The 23746-nt window shown below is 45.3% G+C and overlaps 1 protein-coding gene across 1 annotated transcript in view; it reads left to right on the top strand.

Annotated features, from left to right (window-relative positions):
• LOC144487335 (uncharacterized) overlaps positions 1 to 21896 on the top strand; it is a 57621-nt gene extending 35725 nt beyond the window's left edge. The window contains exons 2-3 of the mRNA XM_078205413.1: positions 16539 to 16770; positions 21862 to 21896. Of these exons, the coding sequence (XP_078061539.1) occupies positions 16539 to 16770; positions 21862 to 21896 (267 nt within the window). The remainder of the gene's footprint in view (positions 1 to 16538; positions 16771 to 21861) is intronic.
• Positions 21897 to 23746: the final 1850 nt, after the last annotated feature.

Genomic DNA, 23746 nt, shown 5'->3' with positions numbered 1-23746 from the left:
GGTAGGTACGGATGGCAATAAATCCCAGCCTTGTCTGTGACACATCTCAAAAATCAGAAAAAAGATGGCTATAACAAGGACAGTGATACCATCTAATAATGAAGGTTAGCAACGTGTTAGACCTGACTTGTCCAATCTTTTCTCTTGTCAGGGGTGGGGAGGTGGTGGTGGCTGGGGGAGTGGGGACGGGGGTGGTGACCGGGGTAGGGCGGGGGGGGGGGCAGTGGTCGGCGTGGAGGTGGGTACAGGGTGGCCAGGCAGGGGGGGGTGCATTGGCCGGTGTGGGGGGTGTGGCTGGGGTGGTGATGGTGATGGGTGGGGGTGGCCAGGGTGGAGGGGGGGCTGGCCGGGGTGGGAGTGGCTGGGGTTGGAAGGGGGGAGGGGGGGTGGCTGGGATGGGGGGGGTGTAGCTCGGGTGTTTGGGGGTGGGGTGGCCGGGGTGGGTCGGGGGGGGGGGGGGTGGGGTGGCCGGGGTGTGTCGGGGGGGGGGGGCAGGGGGGTGGGGTGGCCGGGGTGGGTCGGGGGGGGGGGGGGGGCGCGGTGGCCGGGGTGGGTCGGAGGGGGGGGGGCGGCGGTGTGTGGCTGGGATGGGAGATTTGCATATTTTTCTCACTCAGGGGGTTCAGGAACAAATTTCACACAGAAAAGCTCTGGCACAGCAATAAACTCAATTTCAAAAACATGTCGAGGTTTTAAGGGAAAAGAATTGGTGAGGAAAAGTACAGCAATGTCCTAACAATAAATTAAATTAAAAAAGAGTAAGTCATATCTCTCTCCCTCCCTCTCTCCCGCACTCACTCACTCGCTTACTCACCCGCTCGCTCGCTCTCTCCTGCACTCACTCACCCGCTCACTCACTCTCTCCCACACTCACTCACTCTCTCCCGCACTCACTCACTCACTCCCGGACTCACTCACTCACTCTCCCGCACTCACTCTCCCGCACTCACTCACTCACTCACTCACTCTCCCGCACTCACTCACTCGTTCACTCACTCGTTCACTCACTCTCTCCCGCACTCACTCACTCACTCTCCCGCACTCACTCTCCCGCACTCACTCACTCACTCTCCCGCACTCATCCACACTCACTCACTAGCTCGCTCACTGGGGGGGATTTTCTGGCTGCGCTCGCCCCGAAACTGGAAAATCCCGCCCGAGGTCAACGGACTTTTCCATGGTCAGCCTCTCGTCCGCTCCGGTTCTCATGGTGGGCGGAACAGGAAACTTCGCCCCACTCAGTATTTCACACTCACTCACACTTAGTATCTCGCGATCACTCACACTCGTACTCCCTCTCTCTCACACTCAGCCTCACAATCACTCAGTCTCTCGCACACACTCGCACTCACTCACTCAGTCTCTCGCCTTCACCCTTCATATCAAGTTTAAGTTTATTCGTCACAAGTAGGCTTACATTAACACTGCAATGAAGTTACTGTGAAAATCCCCTGGTTGTCACACACAGGCGCCTGTTTGGGTGCACAGAGAGAATTTAGCATGGTCAATGCACCAAACCAGCATGTCTTTCAGACTGTGGGAGGAAACCAGAGCACCCGAAGGAAAGCCATGCAGACAAGGGGAGAATGTTCAAACTCCGCACAGACAGTGACCTGAGACTTGAATTGAACCCCGGTCCCTGGTGCTGTGAGGCAGCAGTGTGAACCACTGTGCCACCGTGCTGCCACTCAGTCAGTATCTCACTCTCGCTCCCACACACAAACACACTTTGTTCGTTTCTCTCTCCCACATCCTCACCACGACATTGTCTCCTCCCAGCCCACCACGACCTCACCTTCCGTGGGCCTTCCAGGACCTCACCCTCCCCACCCCCCGGGCCCACCAGGATTTCACCCTCCCCGGGCCCTCGCCCTCCCCAGGCCTACTTGCTCTCCACAGTCTGTCAAATCCATGGTACTTTCTCGCTTCAAAGCCGAAGTCCCCCCAGCCCACCTGCTCACTCGCTCCATTTGCCCAGCCCGCTCATGTCTCAGCCCCTCCCCCACTTGCTCCCCCGCTTGCTCACTCATTTCGATGCTCCGCTCCCCTCTCCCAGCCCTGCCAGAATCTGCCATAGCAGTCTCCCTCTCACCCCATACTCCGATTTCATTGTCACCCCAATTCCCCAGTCTTCCTCTCCTCCCATTCCCTAGTCACTACCCGCACTCAAGACTCCACCTGATTTCTAAGGTTCCCCACTATTCCAGAGTCCCACATCAAGCTGCAGGCTTCTTTGAGAGCAATGGCAAAGTTTCCGCTCCAGTGGAACATTTAAATCACCGATCTCCCAGGTTGCTAGAGGCAGCACTTGGGGGAGAAATTCATCATTACAAGTAACTCCTGGTCATTCCTTGAGAGTTGAAAATACCATAAGGACTCCACATCGTTAATAAAAAATAGCCTTCTCAACCTGTCCTGCCACCTGCCCAGAAATTTGTATGTGAATGCCCAGGTCTGTATATTCCTGCATTCCATTTAAATTGATACCATTTATTTTTATACTGCCCTCTCATTCTTCATTCAAAAATGCATCGTCTCATACCTCTGCTAATTTTCATCTGCTATGTTCCTGCCTATTTTATCAGAATGACTGTGTTCCTCTGAAATATAAAAACAAAAATGCTAGACTCAGCCGGTCAGGCATCTGTGAAGTTAACAGTTTAGGTCAGTGACTTGATGAAACATAACAGTTCTGAAATGCCAACTCTGCTTCTTCCTCTACAGACGCTGCCTGACTTGGCTAGCATCGTGTATTTGTATTTCAGGTTTCCAGCATGCACTGTTCTTTGGTTTTGCATGTCCCTCTTTAAGTCTGGTACTGCCCTCCTGTTTTCTACAGTTCCAAATTTTCTATCATGCACAAACTTTGAAATTATGCACAATATACTTGCAGGGAGGTTTGCTAGTGTTATTGGGGAGTGTTTAAACTAGATTTGCAGGGGGATGAGAACCAGAGCACCAGAGCAGATAGTGGAGCAGGGGTAAAAAGACAGGTTAGTTCAAGCAAAATCACAAATGGAAGGGTTGAGTGTGGTGGAAATAACCTTTTGAGGTATGTCTATTTCAATGCCAGGAGTATTGTGGGGAAGGCAGATGAGCTAAAGGCGTGGATAGACACATGGAAATATGACATTACAGCCATTAGTAAAACTTGGCTACAGAAGGGGCAGAACTGGCAGCTCAATGTTCCAGGGTTCCAATGTTTCATAGAACATAGAACATAGAAAGCCACAGCACAAACAGGCCCTTCGGCCCACAAGTTGCGCCGATCACATCCCCACCTCTAGGCCTATCTATAGCCCTCAATCCCATTAAATCCCATGTACTCATCCAGAAGTCTCTTAAAAGACCCCAACGAGTTTGCCTCCACCACCACCGACGTCAGCCGATTCCACTCACCCACCACCCTCTGAGTGAAAAACTTACCCCTGACATCCCCCCTGTACCTACCCCCCAGCACCTTAAACCTGTGTCCTCTCGTAGCAACCATTTCAGCCCTTGGAAATAGCCTCTGAGAGTCCACCCTATCCAGACCCCTCAACATCTTGTAAACCTCTATCAGGTCACCTCTCATCCTTCGTCTCTCCAGGGAGAAGAGACCAAGCTCCCTCAACCTATCCTCATAAGGCATGCCCCCCAATCCAGGCAACATCCTTGTAAATCTCCTCTGCACCCTTTCAATGGCTTCAACATCTTTCCTGTAATGAGGTGACCAGAACTGCGCGCAGTACTCCAAGTGGGGTCTAACCAGGGTCCTATAAAGCTGCAGCATTATCTCCCGACTCCTAAACTCAATCCCTCGATTAATGAAGGCCAGTACGCCATACGCCTTCTTGACCGCATCCTCCACCTGCGAGGCCGATTTAAGAGTCCTATGGACCCGGACCCCAAGGTCCTTCTGATCCTCTACACTGCTAAGAATGGTACCCTTCATTTTATACTGCTGCTCCATCCCATTGGATCTGCCAAAATGGATCACTACACACTTATCCGGGTTGAAGTCCATCTGCCACTTCTCCGCCCAGTCTTGCATTCTATCTATGTCTCGCTGCAACTTCTGACATCCCTCCAAACTATCCACAACACCACCTACCTTGGTGTCGTCAGCAAACTTACCAACCCATCCCTCCACTTCCTCATCCAGGTCATTTATGAAAATGACAAACAGCAAGGGTCCCAGAACAGATCCCTGGGGCACTCCACTGGTCACTGACCTCCATGCAGAGAAAGACCCCTCCACAGCCACTCTCTGCCTTCTGCAGGCAAGCCAGTTCTGGATCCACAAGGCAACAGCCCCTTGGATCCCATGCCCTCTCACTTTCTCAAGAAGTCTTGCATGGGGGACCTTATCGAACGCTTTGCTGAAGTCCATATAGACCACATCCACCGCTCTTCCTTCGTCAATGTGCTTGGTCACATTTTCAAAGAACTCAACCAGGCTCGTAAGGCACGACCTGCCCCTGACAAAGCCGTGCTGACTACTTTTGATCATACTAAACTTCTCTAGATGATCATAAATCCTGTCTCTCAGGATCCTCTCCATCAACTTACCAACCACTGAGGTTAGACTCACCGGTCGGTAATTTCCCGGGCTGTCCCTGTTCCCTTTCTTGAATATAGGGACCACATCCGCAATCCTCCAATCCTCCGGAACCTCTCCCGTCTCCATCGACGATGCAAAGATCATCGCCAAAGGCTCCGCAATCTCCTCCCTCGCCTCCCACAGTAACCTGGGGTACATCCCATCCGGTCCCGGCGACTTACCAACCTTGATGCCATTCAATAGTTCCAACACATCCTCTTTCTTTATGTCCACATGCTCGATCCTTTCTGTCCTCCGCAATCCAGCAGTACAACCACCCAGATCCCTTTCCACCGTGAATACCGAGGTAAAGTATTCATTAAGCACCTCCGCCATTTCTAACGGTTCCGCACAAACTTTTCCCCCTTCACCTTTTAAGGGTCCTATGCCTTCACATCTCATCCTTTTACTCTTGACATATTTGTAGAAAGCCTTGGGATTCTCCTTAATCTTACCCGCCAAGGTCTTCTCATGACCCCTTCTCGCTCTCCTAATTTCCTTCTTAAGCTCCTTCCTACATCGCGTATACTCCTCTAAATCCTTAACACCTCCTAGCTCTCTGAACCTTCTGTACGCCTCTCTTTTCTTATTTACCAGGTTCATCACAACCTTCGTGCACCACGGTTCCCGTACCCTACCAACACCCCCCTGTCTCATCGGAACGTTGTCATGCAGAGCTCCAGACAAACATTCCTTGAAAATCCTCCACTTTCCTTCGGTACTTTTCCCCAAGAATGCCTCCTTCCAATTTACCCGTCTAATTTCCTCCCTGATGACACTGTATTTCCCTTTACTCCAGAGAAACACTTTCCTAGCCTGCCTGACCCTATCTCTTTCCAATGCTATCGTGAAGGAGATAGAATTATGATCGCTATCCCCAAGATGCTCACCCACCGAGAGATCCTCCACCTGTCCAGGTTCATTAGCCAGCACCAGATCAAGAACAGCCTCTCCTCTAGTAGGCTTATCCACATACTGTGTCAGGAAACTCTCCTGGACACACCTAACAAACTCCTCTCCATCCAAACCCCTAGCCCTAGGGATATTCCAATCTATGTTTGGGAAATTAAAATCTCCCATCACAACAACTCTGTTATTCCTACATCTCTCCAGGATCTGTTTCCCCATCTGCTCCTCAACATCTCTGTTACTATTGGGCGGCCTATAGAAAACACCCAGCAAAGTTACCGACCCCTTCCTGTTCCTAACCTCCACCCACAGAGATTCCGTAGTCAGTCCCTCCACGGCGTCCACCTTCTCTACAGCCGTGACACTATCCCTGATCAACAGTGCCACTCCCCCCCCTCTCTTGCCTCCCTCCCTGTCCTTCCTGAAACATCTAAAACCCGGCACCTGAAGCACCCAGTCCTGTCCCTGAGACATCCAAGTCTCCGTAATGGCCACCACATCACAATTCGAAGCAGCAATCCACGCTCCAAGCTCATCCACTTTATTCACTACACTCCTGGCATTAAAATAGACACATCTCAGACCTTCAGCCTGAGCACTTCCCTTCTCCCTCACTCGTCTAACCTCCCTCTTACCCTGTCTACATTCCTTATCTATTTGCGAGCTAACCTCCTCGCTCTCAGTCCCCTCATTTCGATTCCCTCCCCCCAACCTTTCTAGTTTAAAGTCTCACCAGTAGCCTTAGCCAACCTTCCCGCCAGGATATTGGTCCCCCTGGGATTCAAGTGCCACCCGTCTTTTTTAAACAGGTCACACCTGCCCCTAAAGAGGTCCCAATGATCCAAGTACCCAAATCCTTGTCCCTTGCTCCAGTCCCTCAGCCACGCATTAATTCTCCACCGATTCCTGTTCTCACTCTCCCGCGGCACAGGCAGCAATCCCGAGATTACTACCTTTGCATTCCTCTTTCTCAGCTGTCTACCCAACTCCCTATATTCTCTTTTCATGACCCCTTCCCTCTTCCTACCGATGTCAGCAGTACCTATATGCATCACGACCTTGGGCTCCTCTCCCTCCCCCTTCAGGATTTCTGGGACTCGACCAGAGACATCCCGGACCCCTGCACCAGGGAGGCAAACCACCATCCGAGAGTCCCGTCTGTGTCCGCAAAAACGCCTATCTGACCCTCTCACCGTAGAGTCCCCAATTAGCACTACCCTCCTTTCCTTACCCCTTTGCACTACTGGGCCAGGCTCAGCTCCAGAGACACTGCCACCGCTGCTTCCCCCAGGTGGGCTGTCCACCCCAGTAGTACTCAGACAGGAGTACTTATTATTAAGGGGCACATCCACCGGGGTGCTCACCATCACCCGAGCTTTCTCCTTCCTCACTGTTACCCAGTTACCCTCCTCCCGTGGTCCCGGTGTGACCACCTGCCGATAGCTCCTGTCAATGACCTCCTCACTATCCCTAACCCGGCGAAGGTCCTCGAGCTGCAATTCCAGTTCCCTAACATGGTCCCTTAGGAACCGCAGCTCAACACACCCAGCACAGATATGGTCGTCCGGGAGGCTAGGAGCCTCCAGGACCTCCCACATCCTACATTGGGAACAACATACTGGCCTGACAGTCATAATTGCCCTTTTAAACACAGGGAAAAAAGTGAATGAAGATTATTCCTCTCTGTTCCAAATTATTTCTACCAAGGTACCCGGAGAAAAGTAACTTATAAATAAAATTTTTTTAAAATAAGAAACTCACCCCTGCTCGCCCTTTCTGCCTAAGCCCGATGAGCCAAAGCCCCTCAGTTCTCACTCAGCTCCGTCTCACTCCGCTGCCCGCTCCCAACGCTGCCCGCTAGATAGTGGGACCTGCCTTTTAAACCTCCTGTGCACTAAAAAAAAAACTCAAGAGACCCTTCCCAGTAAACCCCGCGGCCACTGCCGGTTGCGCGCCAAAATTTAAAACTAAATTAAATAAATAAATAACACCCGCGGAAAAGTACTTAAAACTAATTCTTACCCCAAAAATCCTGTCACCAGTCACAGCTCTGCCTTTCTCCACAGCAACAAGAGGACTAACCTCCCAACTAACTGACTTATATAGAACTTTTGACCCTTCCCAGTAAACCCCGCGGCCACTGCCGGTTGCGCGCCAAAATTTAAAACTAAATTAAATAAATAAATAACACCCGCGGAAAAGTACTTAAAACTAATTCTTACCCCAAAAATCCTGTCACCAGTCACAGCTCTGCCTTTCTCCACAGCAACAAGAGGGATAGAGGCGGGATAGAGGCAGAGGGACAAAAGGTGGGGGCGGGGGGGGGGGGGGGGGTGGCATTGTCGGTCTGGGAAAATGTTACAGCGGTACTCAGGCAGGATAGATTAGGGAGCTTGTCTACAGAGGCCCTATGGGTGGAGCTGAGAAACAGGAATGGTATGACCACATTAATGGGGTTGTATTATAGACCACCCAATAGTCAGCGAGAACTGGAGGAGCAAATCAGCAGAGAGATAGCTGACAACTGCAAGAAACACAAAGTTGTGATAGTAGGGGATTTTAATTTTCCACATATAGATTGGGACTTGCATACTGTTAAAGGTTTAGACGGGGTAGAGTTTGTAAAATGTGTTCAGGAGAATTTTAATTGGTCCTCTTGAAGACCAGAATGGTAGACTGTGTATAGAACCAAAAGAGATGGGGGAGATACTAAATGGTTTTTTTGCATCCGTAGTTACTGAGGAAGTGGGCATGGAGTCTACGGAAATAGGGCAAACAGGTAGGGAAGTCACGGAACCTTTACAGATTAAAGGGGAGGAGGTGCTTGCTGTCTTGAGGCAAATCAGAGTGGATAAATCCCCAGGACCGGATAGGATATTCCCACGGACCTTGAGGGAAGGTAGTGTTTAACTTGCAGGGGCCGTGGCAGACATATTTAAAATGTCAGTATTCACGGGGGAGGTGCTGGATGATTGGAGGGTGGCTCATGTTGTTCCGTTGTTCCAAAAAAGTTCCAAAAGAAATCCGGGAAATTATAGAACAGTAAGTTTGACATCGGTGGTGGGCAAGTTATTGGAAGGTGTGATAAGGGATAGGATCTACAAATATTTGGATAGACAGGGACTTATTAGGGAGAGTAAACATGGCTTTGTGTGTGGTAGGTCATGTTTGACCAATCTATTAAGAGTTTTTCGAGGAGGTTACCAGGAAAGTGGATGAAGGGAAGGCAGTGGATGTTGTCCACCGAGATTTCAGCAAGGCCTTTGACAAGGTCCCTCATGGGAGGTTAGTTAGGAAGGTTCAGTCGCTGGGTATACATGGGGAGGTAGTAAATTGGATTAGACACTGACTCAATGGAAGAAGCCAGAGAGTGGTTGTGGAGGATTGCTTCTCTGAGTGGAGGCCTGTGACTAGTGGTGTGCCGCAGGGATCAGTGTTGGGTCCATTGTTGTTTGTCATCTATATCAATGATCTGGATGATAATGTGGTAAATTGGATCAGCAAATTTGCTGATGATACAAAGATTGGACGTGTAGTGGACAGTGAGGAAGGTTTTCAAAGCTTGTAGAGGGATTTGGACCATCTCGAAAAATGAGCTGAAAAATGGCAAATGCAATTTAACGCAGACAAGTGTGAGATATTGCACTTTGGAAGGACAAACCAAAGTAGAACGTACAGGGTAAATGGTAGGACTCTGAAGAGTGCAGTTGAACAGAGGAATCTGGGAATACAGGTACAGAATTCCCTAAAAGTGACGTCACAGGTGGATAGGGTCGTAAAGAGTGCCTTTGGTACATTGGCCTTTATAAATCGGAGTATCGAGTATAAAGGTTGGAGTGTTATGGTCAGGTTATCTAAGGCATTGGTGAGGCCGAATTTAGAATATTGTGTACAGTTTTGGTCACCTAGTTACAGGAAGGATGTAAATAAGGTTGAAAGAGTGCAGAGAAGGTTCACAAGGATGTTGCCGGGACTTGAGAAGCTGAGTTACAGAGAGAGATTGAATAGGTTGGGACTTTATTCCCTGGAGCCCAGAAGAATGAGGGGAGATTTGATAGAGGTGTATAAGATTTTGATGGGTATAGATAGAGTGAATGCAAGCAGGCTTTTTCCACTGAGGCGAGGGGAGAAAAAAGCCAGAGGGCATGGGTTAAGGGTGAAAGGAGAAAAGTTTAAAGGGAATATTAGGGGGGCTTCTTCACGCAGAGAGTGGTGGGAGTGTGGAATAAGCTGCCAGATAAAGTGGTAAATGCTTTTAACATTTAAGAAAAACTTGGACGGTTTCATGGATGAGAGGGGTGTGGAGGGATATGGTCCAAGTGCAGGTCAGTGGGACTAGGCAAAAAATGGTTCGGCACAGACAAGAAGGGCCAAAAGGCCTGTTTCTGAGCTGTAATTTTCAATGGTTCTATGGTCAGTAATAAACATGAAAAACAATGGCACTGGATGGAATCTAAATTATTTATAATAAGCAATAAAACTAAATGCTTTGGATGTAATTCTGATGCATGAAAAACATGTTGGGGAGACATATAATTCAAAAGTTTGGGTATGGTACACACTTCCAGGATTTTACATCAACATTTATAATGGGCAACTGGTTAAAAAATGCTCTGTAAATGATTGTCTCTGTCTATATACATACAAAAGTTATTTCATCAAAAAAGTTGATCTAAGTTTATGAAATATTATGTTTTTAAAATGTGCATATTGCTGCCCAGCTGATTATGTGCAGAAAGCTGAGGCAAGTGTTAGAAGGGAACAGTACAGTGTCTATGAGGAAGAGGACAGGAACGGAACTTGAACCTGGTCTACGTCTGACACGAGAGTTGCAATGCAAAGCTGAATAAGGCGGAAAAAAATTGGCCCATGACTTGAGGCTGCATCATGGATAGGAATTGTGAAGAATTTCAGACGGTGGCAAGGGAGAGAATAATAAAAGAAAATAATTTTTAAAAAATTTAAATGAGATAAGATTGATTAAAAATCAAAGTTACCTTCACATTGAGTGAAAATTGGTAGAATGCCTCTGCTCATCAATTTGCACCACAAAAGGCAGGAACTTGCATCTACACCCTGACAGGAAACCAATTACAGTGTTTTTTTAACCAACTGTTATTATAAATGTTGAGGTAAAATCTTAAAAGATTTGTGCACAGGAAATGTGTACCATACACAAGACTTTTTATTTACATATCCCCCGACACGTATTTTCATCTATCAAAATTACTTTAAAAGTATTAAGTTTTGTCGGTTGTTATAAAGCTGAGATTCCATCTAGCTCAGTTCACCTAAAATTAACTTAACCTTTTTGCATCATATAACAATTAAAAAATATAAAGGTACCTGACAACTGATATGATACACATAGAGACATATAAAATTGTTTGACATCAAATAATACCATCACCAATGGACCAGTCAAAATTTTCAATTTTTGCTTTGACTGCTAAAGCAAGGGAAGAAATAGCAGTGGTTCTGACCATCTTATTCCAATCCTCTCTTGCTGCAGGGGTATTACTGGAGGACTGCTAATGTTATACTGCTGTATAAAAAGGGACACAGGATAGTACAAGTAATTACAGACCAGTCAGCCAAACCTCAATGGTGGGCAAGTGAAAGAATTCTGAGAAACCAAATAAATTGTCATTTCGAGGTACTCATCAGCCAGGGGCAGTCAGCGTGGATTTGTTAAAGATAGGTCTCATTTCAGACTAATATGATTCAACTTGTTCAGGTAATAACAAGGAGAGTCAACTAGGGTAGAGTATTTGATGTAGTCCAAGAACAGGAAATTTTAGCTACAAGTGAAGATTAACATAGAAACAGGAATGGGCCATTCGGCCCTTCGAGCCTGCTCCACCATTCACTTTGATCATGGCTGGTCATCAAATTCAATATCCTGATCCCCACTTCTGGATCCTCCTCACAGCTCACTCTCCCACCCAACTTTGTATCATCTGCAAATTTGGGGATAATACACTCAGTTCCCTCTTCCAAATCATTAATATATGTGAACAGTTGGGGTCCTAGCACAGATCCCTGCAGAACCCCACGAGTCACTGACTGCCAATCGGAAAAAGACCCATTTATTACTCTTTGCTTCCTTGCTGCTAACCAGTTTTCTATCCATCTCAAGACATTACCTACAATCTCATGTGCTTTAACTTTACATGGTAGTCTGTTATGTGAGACCTTGTCAAAAGCCTTCTGAAAGTCCAAATAAACCACATCCACTGCTTCTCCTTGGTCAACTCTACTAGTTACATCCTCAAAGAATTTCAATAGATTCGTCAAGCAGGATTTCCCTTTTGTAAATCCATGCTGACTTTGTCTGATTATACCACTGCCTTCTAAATGCCGAGTTATGAAATCCTTGATAATAGCCTCTAGCAACTAGAGTTCGACTCACCGGTCTATAGTTCCCTGTTTTCTCTCTAACTCCCTTTTTGAATAGCAGGCTTACATCAGCTAATGTAATTAGCTCCTTTAGATAAGCTAGAGTTGTTTTCTTTGGAAAATAGGACCTAAGGGCAGATTTAACTCAATTGTATAAAAGTATGAAGAGCCTAGATGGCGTCGATAGGTGTTGTGGGAAAAGTCACCACTCGGAGATCAGACTTGAGATTCAACATGCAGTTTATTGAATCGAAGCTTTGGGAGGATCTCTGGGCAGAGTTCCTCAATCTGGCTTGGCAGCAAGTGCATTTATATCCGTTAAAACATCGCAAACATCAGCAGTTTTGCATCAAGCCGTAGGCGGTTACATAGTTTGGCCAAGTGTGCCCCTTGCCAATAGTTAGTTATCAATAACTCCCAATCACATTTCGTTGAAAATACCTCACTGTTCTAGGCCAATTTCAGGCCATCTGCCCCTGAGCGACCTAACTATTCTTGTCCTTTGCTGTCTGACTATTCCTGCTTGCTTTGCACTTTTACACTAAAAATGAGACATGGCTCACCCCAGCTTGTCACTAGTCAAGGCTCGAGTGTTTGTGGTTAACCACAGAGTGCAAAAGTTACATACACAACTTTTCTTGTCTTAAAAAGTTTTACATTCACAATGATGGCTTAAAAAGTTTTATAAGTCACAATAATGGCTTGAACAGTCTCAATTTTACTCCAACAATAGGAATGACCAATTTCTGTTTGCAGAAATAACCAGGGGGCATAAATTGGCAGAAGGATTAGAGAAAGTGGCAATACAATTTTGCCAACCAGAGTGTGATGGGATTCTGGAACTAACCACCTGGAAGCATAGTAGAGGCAACATCACATTTAAGAAAAATCTGGATATGCACTTTAAACGTCTTAACTTACAGGGCTCGAGACCAAGAGCTGGAAGGAGAGATTGGACTGGGTGACAATTTTCCCAATTGGCATGGCCAAGATGACCAAATGAGCTCTTTCCGCAGCAAAAATGTTTCTAAGTTTTCACATCCATTATGTCCTGTGACAGTTACATGAAAGTAACTGGAATGATCAACCATAATTGTGTATGAGGCATTATTTCCAGTTCAATACATGTAAAAATATTTAAAAACAAGATTTTGGCCTTCTAATTTAATTACACTTTAAAATGTGCTTAAATGAGTGAAATGAAAAGGTCAAAAGTCTATGATGACCTCAACTTCACTTTAATAACTTACCAATCTAATTTTAGAAATTTAGGATCAAACTACATCCAGTTCTTCGTTTTTCTGTATGTAGTACACAACTGGGTTCCTAATTAACACCACATTTAAAAGGTATCCTAATTTTTGGAAGCTGTCACTTTCCCTTCATTTTCTGACTTATCAGCAGGCAGGGAAGTTTGTTTTTTTTTTGGAGAAGGGTGGAGGGGAGAGGGTGACATAATATTCTTTGGAACCTGAAAACAAACTTTATTTTTCTTGAGGTCATATTGGAAACTGCATTGTCTGTTTATTCCAAAATGATATAATAGATCAATTGCTTCCACGGGCAATTATAAACAATATGCAATGAAGGATGAAATAATTTATACAACTTTTTAACCGTACGTTAAAGTGTAACCTTGGTACCTTGCTAAGAAATAAAAGGGTGACTGGAAAAATTATTTATATCGCAAAATTCCACTCTAGATCAAACATGAAATTCGGCTTGTGCATTGTCATAGCACTGTCAAGAGGAAAGCCTGTAGTTTCCGGTCACTGGAAATTGAGCACAAGTACTGTTATAATACACATCCCTTCCCCAAATTCCAGCTGACCAAGGGTGTGTGTGTGTATGTATATATATATGCATACACACATCTCTCCACAATCTTCTAACAGTCATAATAAACTTATACTATTCATGGCACAGAGGAAATTGGTCTCAAAGAGTGAACTCAATATCCAGTATACTTGGTCCAGCCAGTTATCTAATATACTATACGAATACTACGATACTAATCAAGTGGGAATATCAAAATGAGTGAATAAATATGCACGAATTAATAACCTCACAGTGATGAGAGGAGCAAAGTGTTAAAACTGCACATTTGAAAGCCAATGAACTGGAACAGCCGACAGAGAGATCCGCAGTGCATCCGAAGAGGAAAGAGTCGAATTGGACTGCTCCGGAAGGCCGCTGCCCTCGACTTGACATGTATGCCCAAGCCGTCAGGAGGTGCGTCAACACCAAATTCATCAGCCGCACTCACAAGACAGCCCCGAACATCACCCAAGCACAACGTAACGCCATCCACGCTCTCAAGACCAACCGCAACATTGTCATCAAACCAGCAGACAAAGGAGGGGCCATCGTCATACTGAACAGAACGGATTACTGCAAAGAAGTGTACCGACAACTCAACAACGAGGAACACTACAGACAGTTACCTGCAGATCCGACCAAAGAACACACCCGTCAACTCAACACTCTGATCAAGACCTTTGATCCGGACCTTCAGAACACCCTCCGTGCTCTCATCCCACGTACTCCCCGCGTTGGAGATCTCTACTGCCTCCCGAAGATACACAAGGCAAACACACCCGGCCGTCCCATCGTATCGGGCAATGGGACCCTGTGCGAGAACCTCTCCGGCTATGTCGAGGGCATCCTGAAACCCATTGTACAAAGAACCCCCAGCTTTTGTCGCGACACGACGGACTTCCTACAGAAACTCGGCACACATGGAGCAGTTGAACCAGGAGCGCTCCTCGTCACAATGGATGTCTCAGCACTCTACACCAGCATCCCCCATGACGATGGCATTGCTGCAACGGCCTCAGTGCTCAGCGCCAACAACTGCCAGTTTCCAGATGCAATTTTACATCTCATCCGCTTCATCCTGGACCACAATATCTTCACCTTCAACAACCAGTTCTTCATCCAGACACACGGAACAGCCATGGGGACCAAATTTGCACCTCAATATGCCAACATCTTCATGCACAGGTTCGAACAAGACTTCTTCACCGCACGGGACCTTCAACCGGTGCTATACACTAGATACATCGATGACATTTTCTTCCTTTGGACTCATGGTGAACAATCACTGAAACAACTCTATGATGACATCAACAAGTTCCATCCCACCATCAGGCTCACCATAGACTACTCTCCGGAATCGGTTGCATTCTTGGACACGCGCATCTCCATTAAGGACGGTCACCTCAGCACCTCACTGTACCGCAAGCCCACGGATAACCTCACGATGCTCCACTTCTCCAGCTTCCACCCTAAACACGTTAAAGAAGCCATCCCCTACGGACAAGCCCTCCGTATACACAGGATCTGCTCGGATGAGGAGGATCGCAACAGACACCTCCAGACGCTGAAAGATGCCCTCATAAGAACAGGATATGGCGCTAGACTCATTGATCAACAGTTCCAACGCGCCACAGCGAAAAACCGCACCGACCTCCTCAGAAGACAAACACGGGACACAGTGGACAGAGTACCCTTCGTTGTCCAGTACTTCCCCGGAGCGGAGAAGCTACGGCATCTCCTCCGGAGCCTTCAACATGTCATTGATGAAGACGAACATCTCGCCAAGGCCATCCCCACACCCCCACTTCTTGCCTTCAAACAACCGCACAACCTCAAACAGACCATTGTCCGCAGCAAACTACCCAGCCTTCAGGAGAACAGTGACCAAGACACCACACAACCCTGCCACAGCAACCTCTGCAAGACGTGCCGGATCATCGACACAGATGCCATCATCTCACGTGAGAACACCATCCACCAGGTACACGGTACATACTCTTGCAACTCGGCCAACGTTGTCTACCTGATACGCTGCAAGAAAGGATGTCCCGAGGCATGGTACATTGGGGAAACTATGCAGACGCTGCGACAACGGATGAATGAACACCGCTCGACAATCACCAGGCAAGACTGTTCTCTTCCTGTTGGGGAGCACTTCAGCGGTCACGGGCATTCGGCCTCTGATATTCGGGTAAGCGTTCTCCAAGGCGGCCTTCGCGACACACGACAGCGCAGAGTCGCGGAGCAGAAACTGATAGCCAGGTTCCGCACACACAAGGACGGCCTCAACCGGGATATTGGGTTTATGTCACACTATTTCACATAAATATTTCTGCTTTTTTCCTCCTGAGTCTTTATCATGCGATCCTAGAATCAGAATTTATGTCACACTATTTGTAACTCCCACAGTTGCGTGGACCTGCAGAGTTTCACTGGCTGTCTTGTCTGGAGACAATACACATCTTTTTAGCCTGTCTTGATGCTCTCTCCACTCCCATTGTTTTGTTTCTTAAAGACTGGATTAGTTGTAAGTATTCGCATTCCAACCATTATTCATGTAAATTGAGTCTGTGTCTTATAAGTTCTGTTTGTGAACAGAATTCCCACTCACCTGAAGAAGGGGCTCAGAGCCTCGAAAGCTTGTGTGGCTTTTGCTACCAAATAAACCTGTTGGACTTTAACCTGGTGTTGTTAAACTTCTTAATTTGAAAGAGGCCAGTTAAGTCTTGATCACCACCATCCAATAATTTATTAACACATCCGGGTTGTAATCAAATGCTATTTTACATGTATTAAATGTGGTGTAAGATAATAATATCTTGCTTCCAAGGTGAATGGTGGTCGATTTAATGCTGCTTCTAAAAGTCTACGTGGCTGTGTTGTGTACGAGGCCGAGGCTTCACGATGCCGAGCTTGCGATCGCCTGCCTTTACCTGCAGTCCTTGTGCTCCCGGATCCACTCCCGTGTCCAAGACAGCGATCAGAACCCCCCTGCCGTCGTACTCCGGGTACCGGGCGAGGAAAGACGCGGCGCCCGTCTCCTTCTTCAGCAGCAGACTCTGGTAAGGGAAGGAGTCGTCCAGATGAAGCGCCATTACCCCCGCCCGCTGAAGCCCAATGTGCAGCTTGATCTCAGCTGCTCGCCTTCCCGCGCTGATCCTTCCAGCGAGCAGCAATCGCCAGGGATCACACACACCAAGAGGGAGTGAGTGAGGCACAGCACTGTGCGCTGGCAAGGTCAGGGGTAAACAGTATGTCAGGGTCAGAGGAACAGGACACCTACAGGACTTGCACCATATTCTGAGAGACACGTTTAGGGTTCAAATTTCTTTCAAGAGGAAGTTATTTCAAAAGAATAGGAACCTGAAAACATGTTATGCGACAAACTGATTTAAGAAATACAGAGTCAAACATCAATAGAAGTGTACTTTTAACCTATTTGCTTCACAATTTCTGAAACAAATGCACTAACAGGAGCGAGATAATATTTGGCTTGTATTATCTGGGAATGGTTGCATAGAAAATTGGTCATTCTGTATTTGTAAATTCCTCAAATCAATGTAGTTCCCGATGAGAATTTTAATACAAAGAGTTCCGGGGATCAATTCACACTCATGCCAACTGTACTGTTATATTGTTATATTACTCTAAAATGATTTAGGAACTATATTGTCAAATACCACATCACTCACTCTGCACTACAATCTGCACCATGGCAACAATAACATTGATTTGCAACACATTGGATGAAAGCTACTGCATTTGTCTAAAATAGCATGGTCATTTCGGACTTCTGGGCACCACAAGGCAGAACATTAATTTCAAATCGAGAGAAACCCTTTAATCCAAGCAATTTGTTATAAAAATCATGTGTTGCTATTCTTAAAACCTGAACTAATATGGATGGACGGTTGATTTATAAACCTGATGAGTGATTATTTAATCTCCAATAGATCAGTACCTTTTACAAAGCTATGAGTGAAATTTAATAGCAGGGACATGGAAACCACCCAATGGAGAACCAATGGGAGCTCCACATTACCTCTACACAGGAGGCTTGATACTATTCCGAAACCATCAGGGCTCCCACTGAAGTAAGGCCCACGTCAGGCAGAAATCCCAATCTCGAGGCTGACAGCTTTGTAGTTCGGCAGCACCATGAGGAGAGCTGCCCACTCCCAGTAATGCACTGGGAATCAACAATTAATCCTCTGGAATCAGGTCAGTGGGGTTCCCTGGAAGGGGAATGCTGGTCATTGGAGATGGGGGGAGGGAGGTGTGGGATCACCAGCAAGGATGGCTCACTCTGAGGCCCCACCTTCCTGATTCCAGGTGCCTCAGTAGGACACATAGTGCCTTTGAACGAGGGACCACCTCTCCACTTCAGAGAGCCGCAGGCAAACCCAACAAGATTTGGAGCTTTTAGGTGGGAAGGTAGCCTACAAGCATTCTGACTCAGGACTTAATAGAAGGGGGATGGGAATTCAGTGCACTTTCAACCTGACCTGAGAACAAACATTCAGGCCATAATTTTTGGAAACTATGCAGAGGCTGCTGGGTGTGGATGTGGGCTGGGTGGATGGCTTGCCTCAGTGTTTCAGCACTGCGTTGACATTTTAAATGAAAACAATAACATCCCTCCAACCTTCACACTCCCCATGCCATTTACCCACCTCCCATGGCTCCTTAGAGCATCTATGGAAAGCTATTTCCTCCATCCACTCTACATGGCCCTTTATAGCCCCTTTATGCCAACTCATAGCATTCCATTCCCCACCCACCATCCTTTTTCTTTACACTATGCCAATCCATCCAGTATCTGTCATAGAAAGACCTCAGGATTTGTGTTAAGATGAGATCAAATAAAGTTCTTATGGGTCTACTGAAGAATTCACTATTTGAAAAGAAAATGCTGATTTTAAAAACCATTTAATTTCATTTCATTACTTATAAAATCAAGTATTCCTGGTCCCACTTCAAAGAGGTGATAACTACTCAGGACTGTCAAATGACTGAAATGGCAGACACTCCACTGTGATAATGGAAGTTTATTAAATCATTCATGCAGCACTAATCCAGTAATGATAATCCTCAGGCTTAAGTCAAGATAGTGATATAGCAAGCATTGATTTTTTTTAACACTCCAGTTTTATTCACAAATAAAGGATGGGAGTTTTAAATACCTCAACAGCTCCTTTAGACAGTTGGTTTTGACAGTTCAAATCTGCTTGATAGTTCCAATGAGTTTGTTTTTTGCATATATTCATACCTACTTTTAACAACACAAAAGGACACCTGACCACCAAGGTGTCCTGTGACCATAACCAAAAGAATGTCCTACATATTCAAGCAACTCGACAAAGCTTAGATCTGCTCCTATCAGATTTGCCTGCTATTTTTTTCTCTTGGCTAACAAAAATCATGATGTGGAGATGCCGGCGTTGGACTGGGGTAAACACAGTAAGAAGTTTAACAACACCAGGTTAAAGTCCAACAGGTTTATTTGGTAGCAAAAGCCACACAAGCTTTCGAAGCTCTAAGCCCCTTCTTCAGGTGAGTGGGAATTCTGTTCACAAACAGAGTTTATAAAGACACAGACTCAATTTACATGAATAATGGTTGGAATGCGAATACTTACAACTAATCAAGTCTTTAAGAAACAAAACAATGGGAGTGGAGAGAGCATCAAGACAGGCTAAAAAGATGTGTATTGTCTCCAGACAAGACAGCCACTTAGAGCTTCGAAAGCTTGTGTGGCTTTTGCTACCAAATAAACCTGTTGGACTTTAACCTGGTGTTGTTAAACTTCTTACTAACAAAAATCAGACATGAATGGAGACAGCTGTTGTTTAATATGGGCAGCAGCCTCAGTGAGCCACAGATGTGCAACTTGGAATCCACCCCCAAAACTGCCCCCCGCCTGCCGCCTCCCCCCCCCCCCCCCCCCCACCGCCCCCCCCCCCCCCCCCCCCCCCCCACCCGCCCCCCCCCCCCCCCCCCCCCGTCCCGCCTTCCACCTTGCGAAAATGGTAGGTGCTGTGCTTGGGGATGGGACTACTTTAATTGTATCACAGTCCTTTTCCATGATTTCTATACCTGCAATGTCCCTTTCACTCATGAATACTGACACAAAGTATTTATTTCGAACCTTACCTACATCCTCCGGCTCCACACACAAATTACCACTGTGGTCTTTAATGGGCCCTGTTCTTTCCACAGTTCTCCTTTTACTATGAATGTACTTGTAAAACAACTTATGATTTTCCTTTATTTTATCTGCCAGTATCCTTTCATGTCCCCTTTTTGTTCTCCCAACTTCCTTTTTAAGTTCCCTCTTCCACATTCTATACTCGAGGGCTTCTGCTGTTTTGAGACCTTGATATCAACCAAAAGCCTCTCTTTTTCTCTTTGTCCAATGCTGTATTATGTCCCTCGATATCCAGGACTCACTGGATTTATTGGTCCCACTGTTTTTCTTTCTTAGAACATATTGGCCCTATATGCTCCCTGTTTCCTTCTTGAATGCGTCCCACCTTTCTGTCACAGATTTACTTAAAAGTGTCTGCTACTACTCCACTATGCTCAAATCATATCTGATCTTATTAAAATTGGCCTTTCTCCAGTTTAGAACTTAGATTTCAGGCCCATCTTTGTCCTTTTCCATAACAATCTTGAATCTAACAGAATTATTATCGATGTCTGCAAAATATCCTCCGACTGATACTTCAACCACTTACATAAATTGAAGTCCAGCATCATCCCCTCTCTTGTAAGATCTTCTACATACTGGCTTAAAAGATTTTCCTGGGTGCACTTTAAAAATTCCGCTCCCTCTAAATCTTTCACACTATGACTATCCCAGTTAACGTTGGTGAAGTTGAAATCCGTCACTATCACTCCCTATTATTTTTACACTTCTCTGAAATTTGCCGACATATCTGCTTTCTATTTCTCTCAGACGATTAGGGGACCTATGGAACATTCCCAGCAATCTGATTGCTTCTTCTTGATTTTTAAGTTCTACCCATATGGCTTCATTTGAAGACACTAACTCTTTACTGCTCTAACTGATTTCCTTATCAAAATTGTGACACCCCCTCCTTTTTCACCTCCTTCACTGCTCGACTGAAGATCCGATATAGAATATTGAGTTGTCAATCCTACCTCTGTTTTAGTGACATCATACCCCCATGTTTAATTTATATGCCCTTAACTCATCTGCCTTGTTGTCAGACTTCTTGCATTAAGATACCATCAAATCTTGCCAAACTCCCTTGTTCCTTAAGTGGTCCATAACTTCTATGCCTTCCTGATTCACTTGCTGTCTCTTCTAATTTTGGAGGTACACCTCCAAAAGGCTGAACCTTCTCTCTCGATCGTACCCCCTTGCCAAATTAGTTTAAACCCTCCCCAACGGTATTAGCAAATCTCCCTGCGAGGACGCTGGTCCCATTTTGGTTCAGGTTCCCTTACCCTTAACCCACCCCACTCCTTGCACGACCCTCCTTCCACATAGTCCCTTAGTGTTTGCCCTTCCCCCACCCCTTGCACAATCCTCCTTCCACATTGCTCCCTGGTGTAAAATGCTTTTTGACCAAAGTGAACAATATTCCTCAAAATCAACAATAATATTTAAATTATCAGCATTAAATATTTTACAATCATAATCACTTATTTGAATCAATCACTGCATCCCATAAGTGGAAATTGCTTCTTGCCAGCTTATTTTCAAGTCATTTAACTGAATGTTGCTAATTCTGTCAGTGCCTTAATGTGTACTGATTTAAAAAAATCTCACTACTCTTATTATCCCACATCAGGCAGCAACTTCACAACTGACAGAAGACTTTTATCTCAATATTTAGGCTGCAATCAATGACTGAAGAAGAAACAAACAGCAATGGTCGGCTTACTTATATTACTTAAAACAAAATGTGCTGCAAACATAGTGACAAAGAAAAAGCATGTAATAATTGGAAATTGTTGGGCCACTCAGAAGAGGAAAAATGTTTTGTGAATAATTTTAAACATAAGAACAGGAGCCCATTCAGTTTCTTGAGCCTGCTCTGTCATTCCAGTAGGTCTTGGTTCTTCCATTTCTTCATTCCATCTTCTCACCTTGATTCTGTAACTTTTATAATTTTGCCTAACAGAGATCTACAAATCACAGTTTCAGAATTTTAATTGACCGAGCCTCAACAGCTTTTTGTGGAAACAATTAATGCTTTCTGATACCATGTTTGAATGATCTAGCTCTGATTTTAAGATTATGCGGCATTGTTCTGGATTCCCCCATCAGAGGAGTTGATGGGGGAATCCAGAACAGGGAATCCTACCGATTTATTTGATTATTTAAATATACTTGGTCCTCTTAAACACCCAAATTGGATCAGCCCTTAATCTTCTATAGTCAAGGACATACAATCTTAATTTTTGCAATCTAAGTTCATATTTTAATCCTTTTAGATCCTAAATAATTTGGGTGAATCTGCATTGCATTCCATCCAAGGCCAATATTTCCTTCTTGAGGACCTTTCAGCCCAGGTCTTAAAACAGTGCCTGATTGTGACAAATTGTGTCTGACCAGAGCTCTGCCATCCATTTGTATTGCAACCCTCTTAAAAGTAAGGGCCGACATTTTATCAGGCCTTTGAATTCTTTTGTACCCGTGCTCCAGGTTTTCATTGCTTCTTAAGTTGGACATCTAAACATTTCAGCTCATCTACAGTTTCTAGTTTTTTGCCTCTTAGCAAGTATAACAATATTTCTTAGGTCGAGAGTAGAAGCGCCACCAACTACAATTTTTTTCACTAAATGTATCAATGTATTCTTGCAATTTTCTGCTCCTATTTACATAATCTAATGTTTCATCTAATTCAGTACTGCCAGCAAATCTACATTTTCAGTTCCAATTGAAAATCTGAGGCCCCAGCACAAATCCCCCACCATGGACTGGATTTTACAGTGGGGGGAGGGTGTTTAGTTCATCACTCTGGAAGTTGTTCCCTGCAAATCTACCAACTTTAAACCAGGCTTGTTCCACAGCCACAACTCACTCTGAGCATCCTCAACAAGATGAGAGTCGGACTTCCGCTCCTCAGTACAAATAAGTTGCCTCCATGAGAGCTTCCGCTGCAGTCCAATCTTGGCCGACAGCTCTAGTGCTGAGTGCTCAGTAGTGAGTGCTGCTGGGACTGCAAAATAGGGTGATGTGTGTAACTCTTTATTCAGAGTGTGTGATGGATGAGCATATTATTGGCGGGGTCGTAAAATCCAGCCCCTCTGATCACATCCTCCCAATCAGAATACATAGCCGTTATCCCTATCCCTGTCTCCTACTCCCAACAAACTCTCTATTCAAGCCAATAAATTGTTACCAATCCATGCTTTCTCAGTTTTGTTAATGATCTTTTTATGAGGATCTTGTTGCAAACTTGTTGAAATAAATAAAATCCACTGGTATTCCATTCTTACATTTGTTACTGTCTTGTTTTTATGACGCAGGATGACTGATACCAATTTTATTAATAACATTTTCAGAACATGAACACACAATGACAAGGCATTTACAGCCTTGTTGCAACCTTCCCTCACATATGTTACCTGATCTGTAGAGTGTACCATATTGTACCTAATACTTGAGTCCACAACCATAATCCACATATTATCATAATATTTCCTTTTTATAAACCAGAAGCACTTCTGGCGAGTCTCTGTTAAAACAAAATAGATTGTGAATACTGCCGACTCGTGTACACAGAATCTCTTATTTACTCTTTCACACTGTTTTGATCAGTCTGTTTGATCTTTTATTCATCTCAATATCTCTGTGGTACACAATTCTTTCACTGGATGTTCTGAGGTATTTTTCAGGAGTCTCAGGCTTTGTCTGGTTATCTATTGCTTCACCGGTGGATTCTGCTTCTTGATCTTTTGCTACATGTACTGGTTCAGAGCAGGGTCACATTTCTTTTGTTGTCCATAGGAATTTCCAGTTTCTCCTATACTGTTGTCCATTTGGAGTCTCCGCTGTGCAAG

The sequence above is a fragment of the Mustelus asterias genome, unplaced genomic scaffold (genome assembly GCF_964213995.1).
Source record: "Mustelus asterias unplaced genomic scaffold, sMusAst1.hap1.1 HAP1_SCAFFOLD_740, whole genome shotgun sequence".
Taxonomy (NCBI): Eukaryota; Metazoa; Chordata; class Chondrichthyes; order Carcharhiniformes; family Triakidae; genus Mustelus; species Mustelus asterias.
Note: the sequence above shows the minus strand (reverse complement) of the source record. Positions and strands in the feature narration are given on the sequence as shown.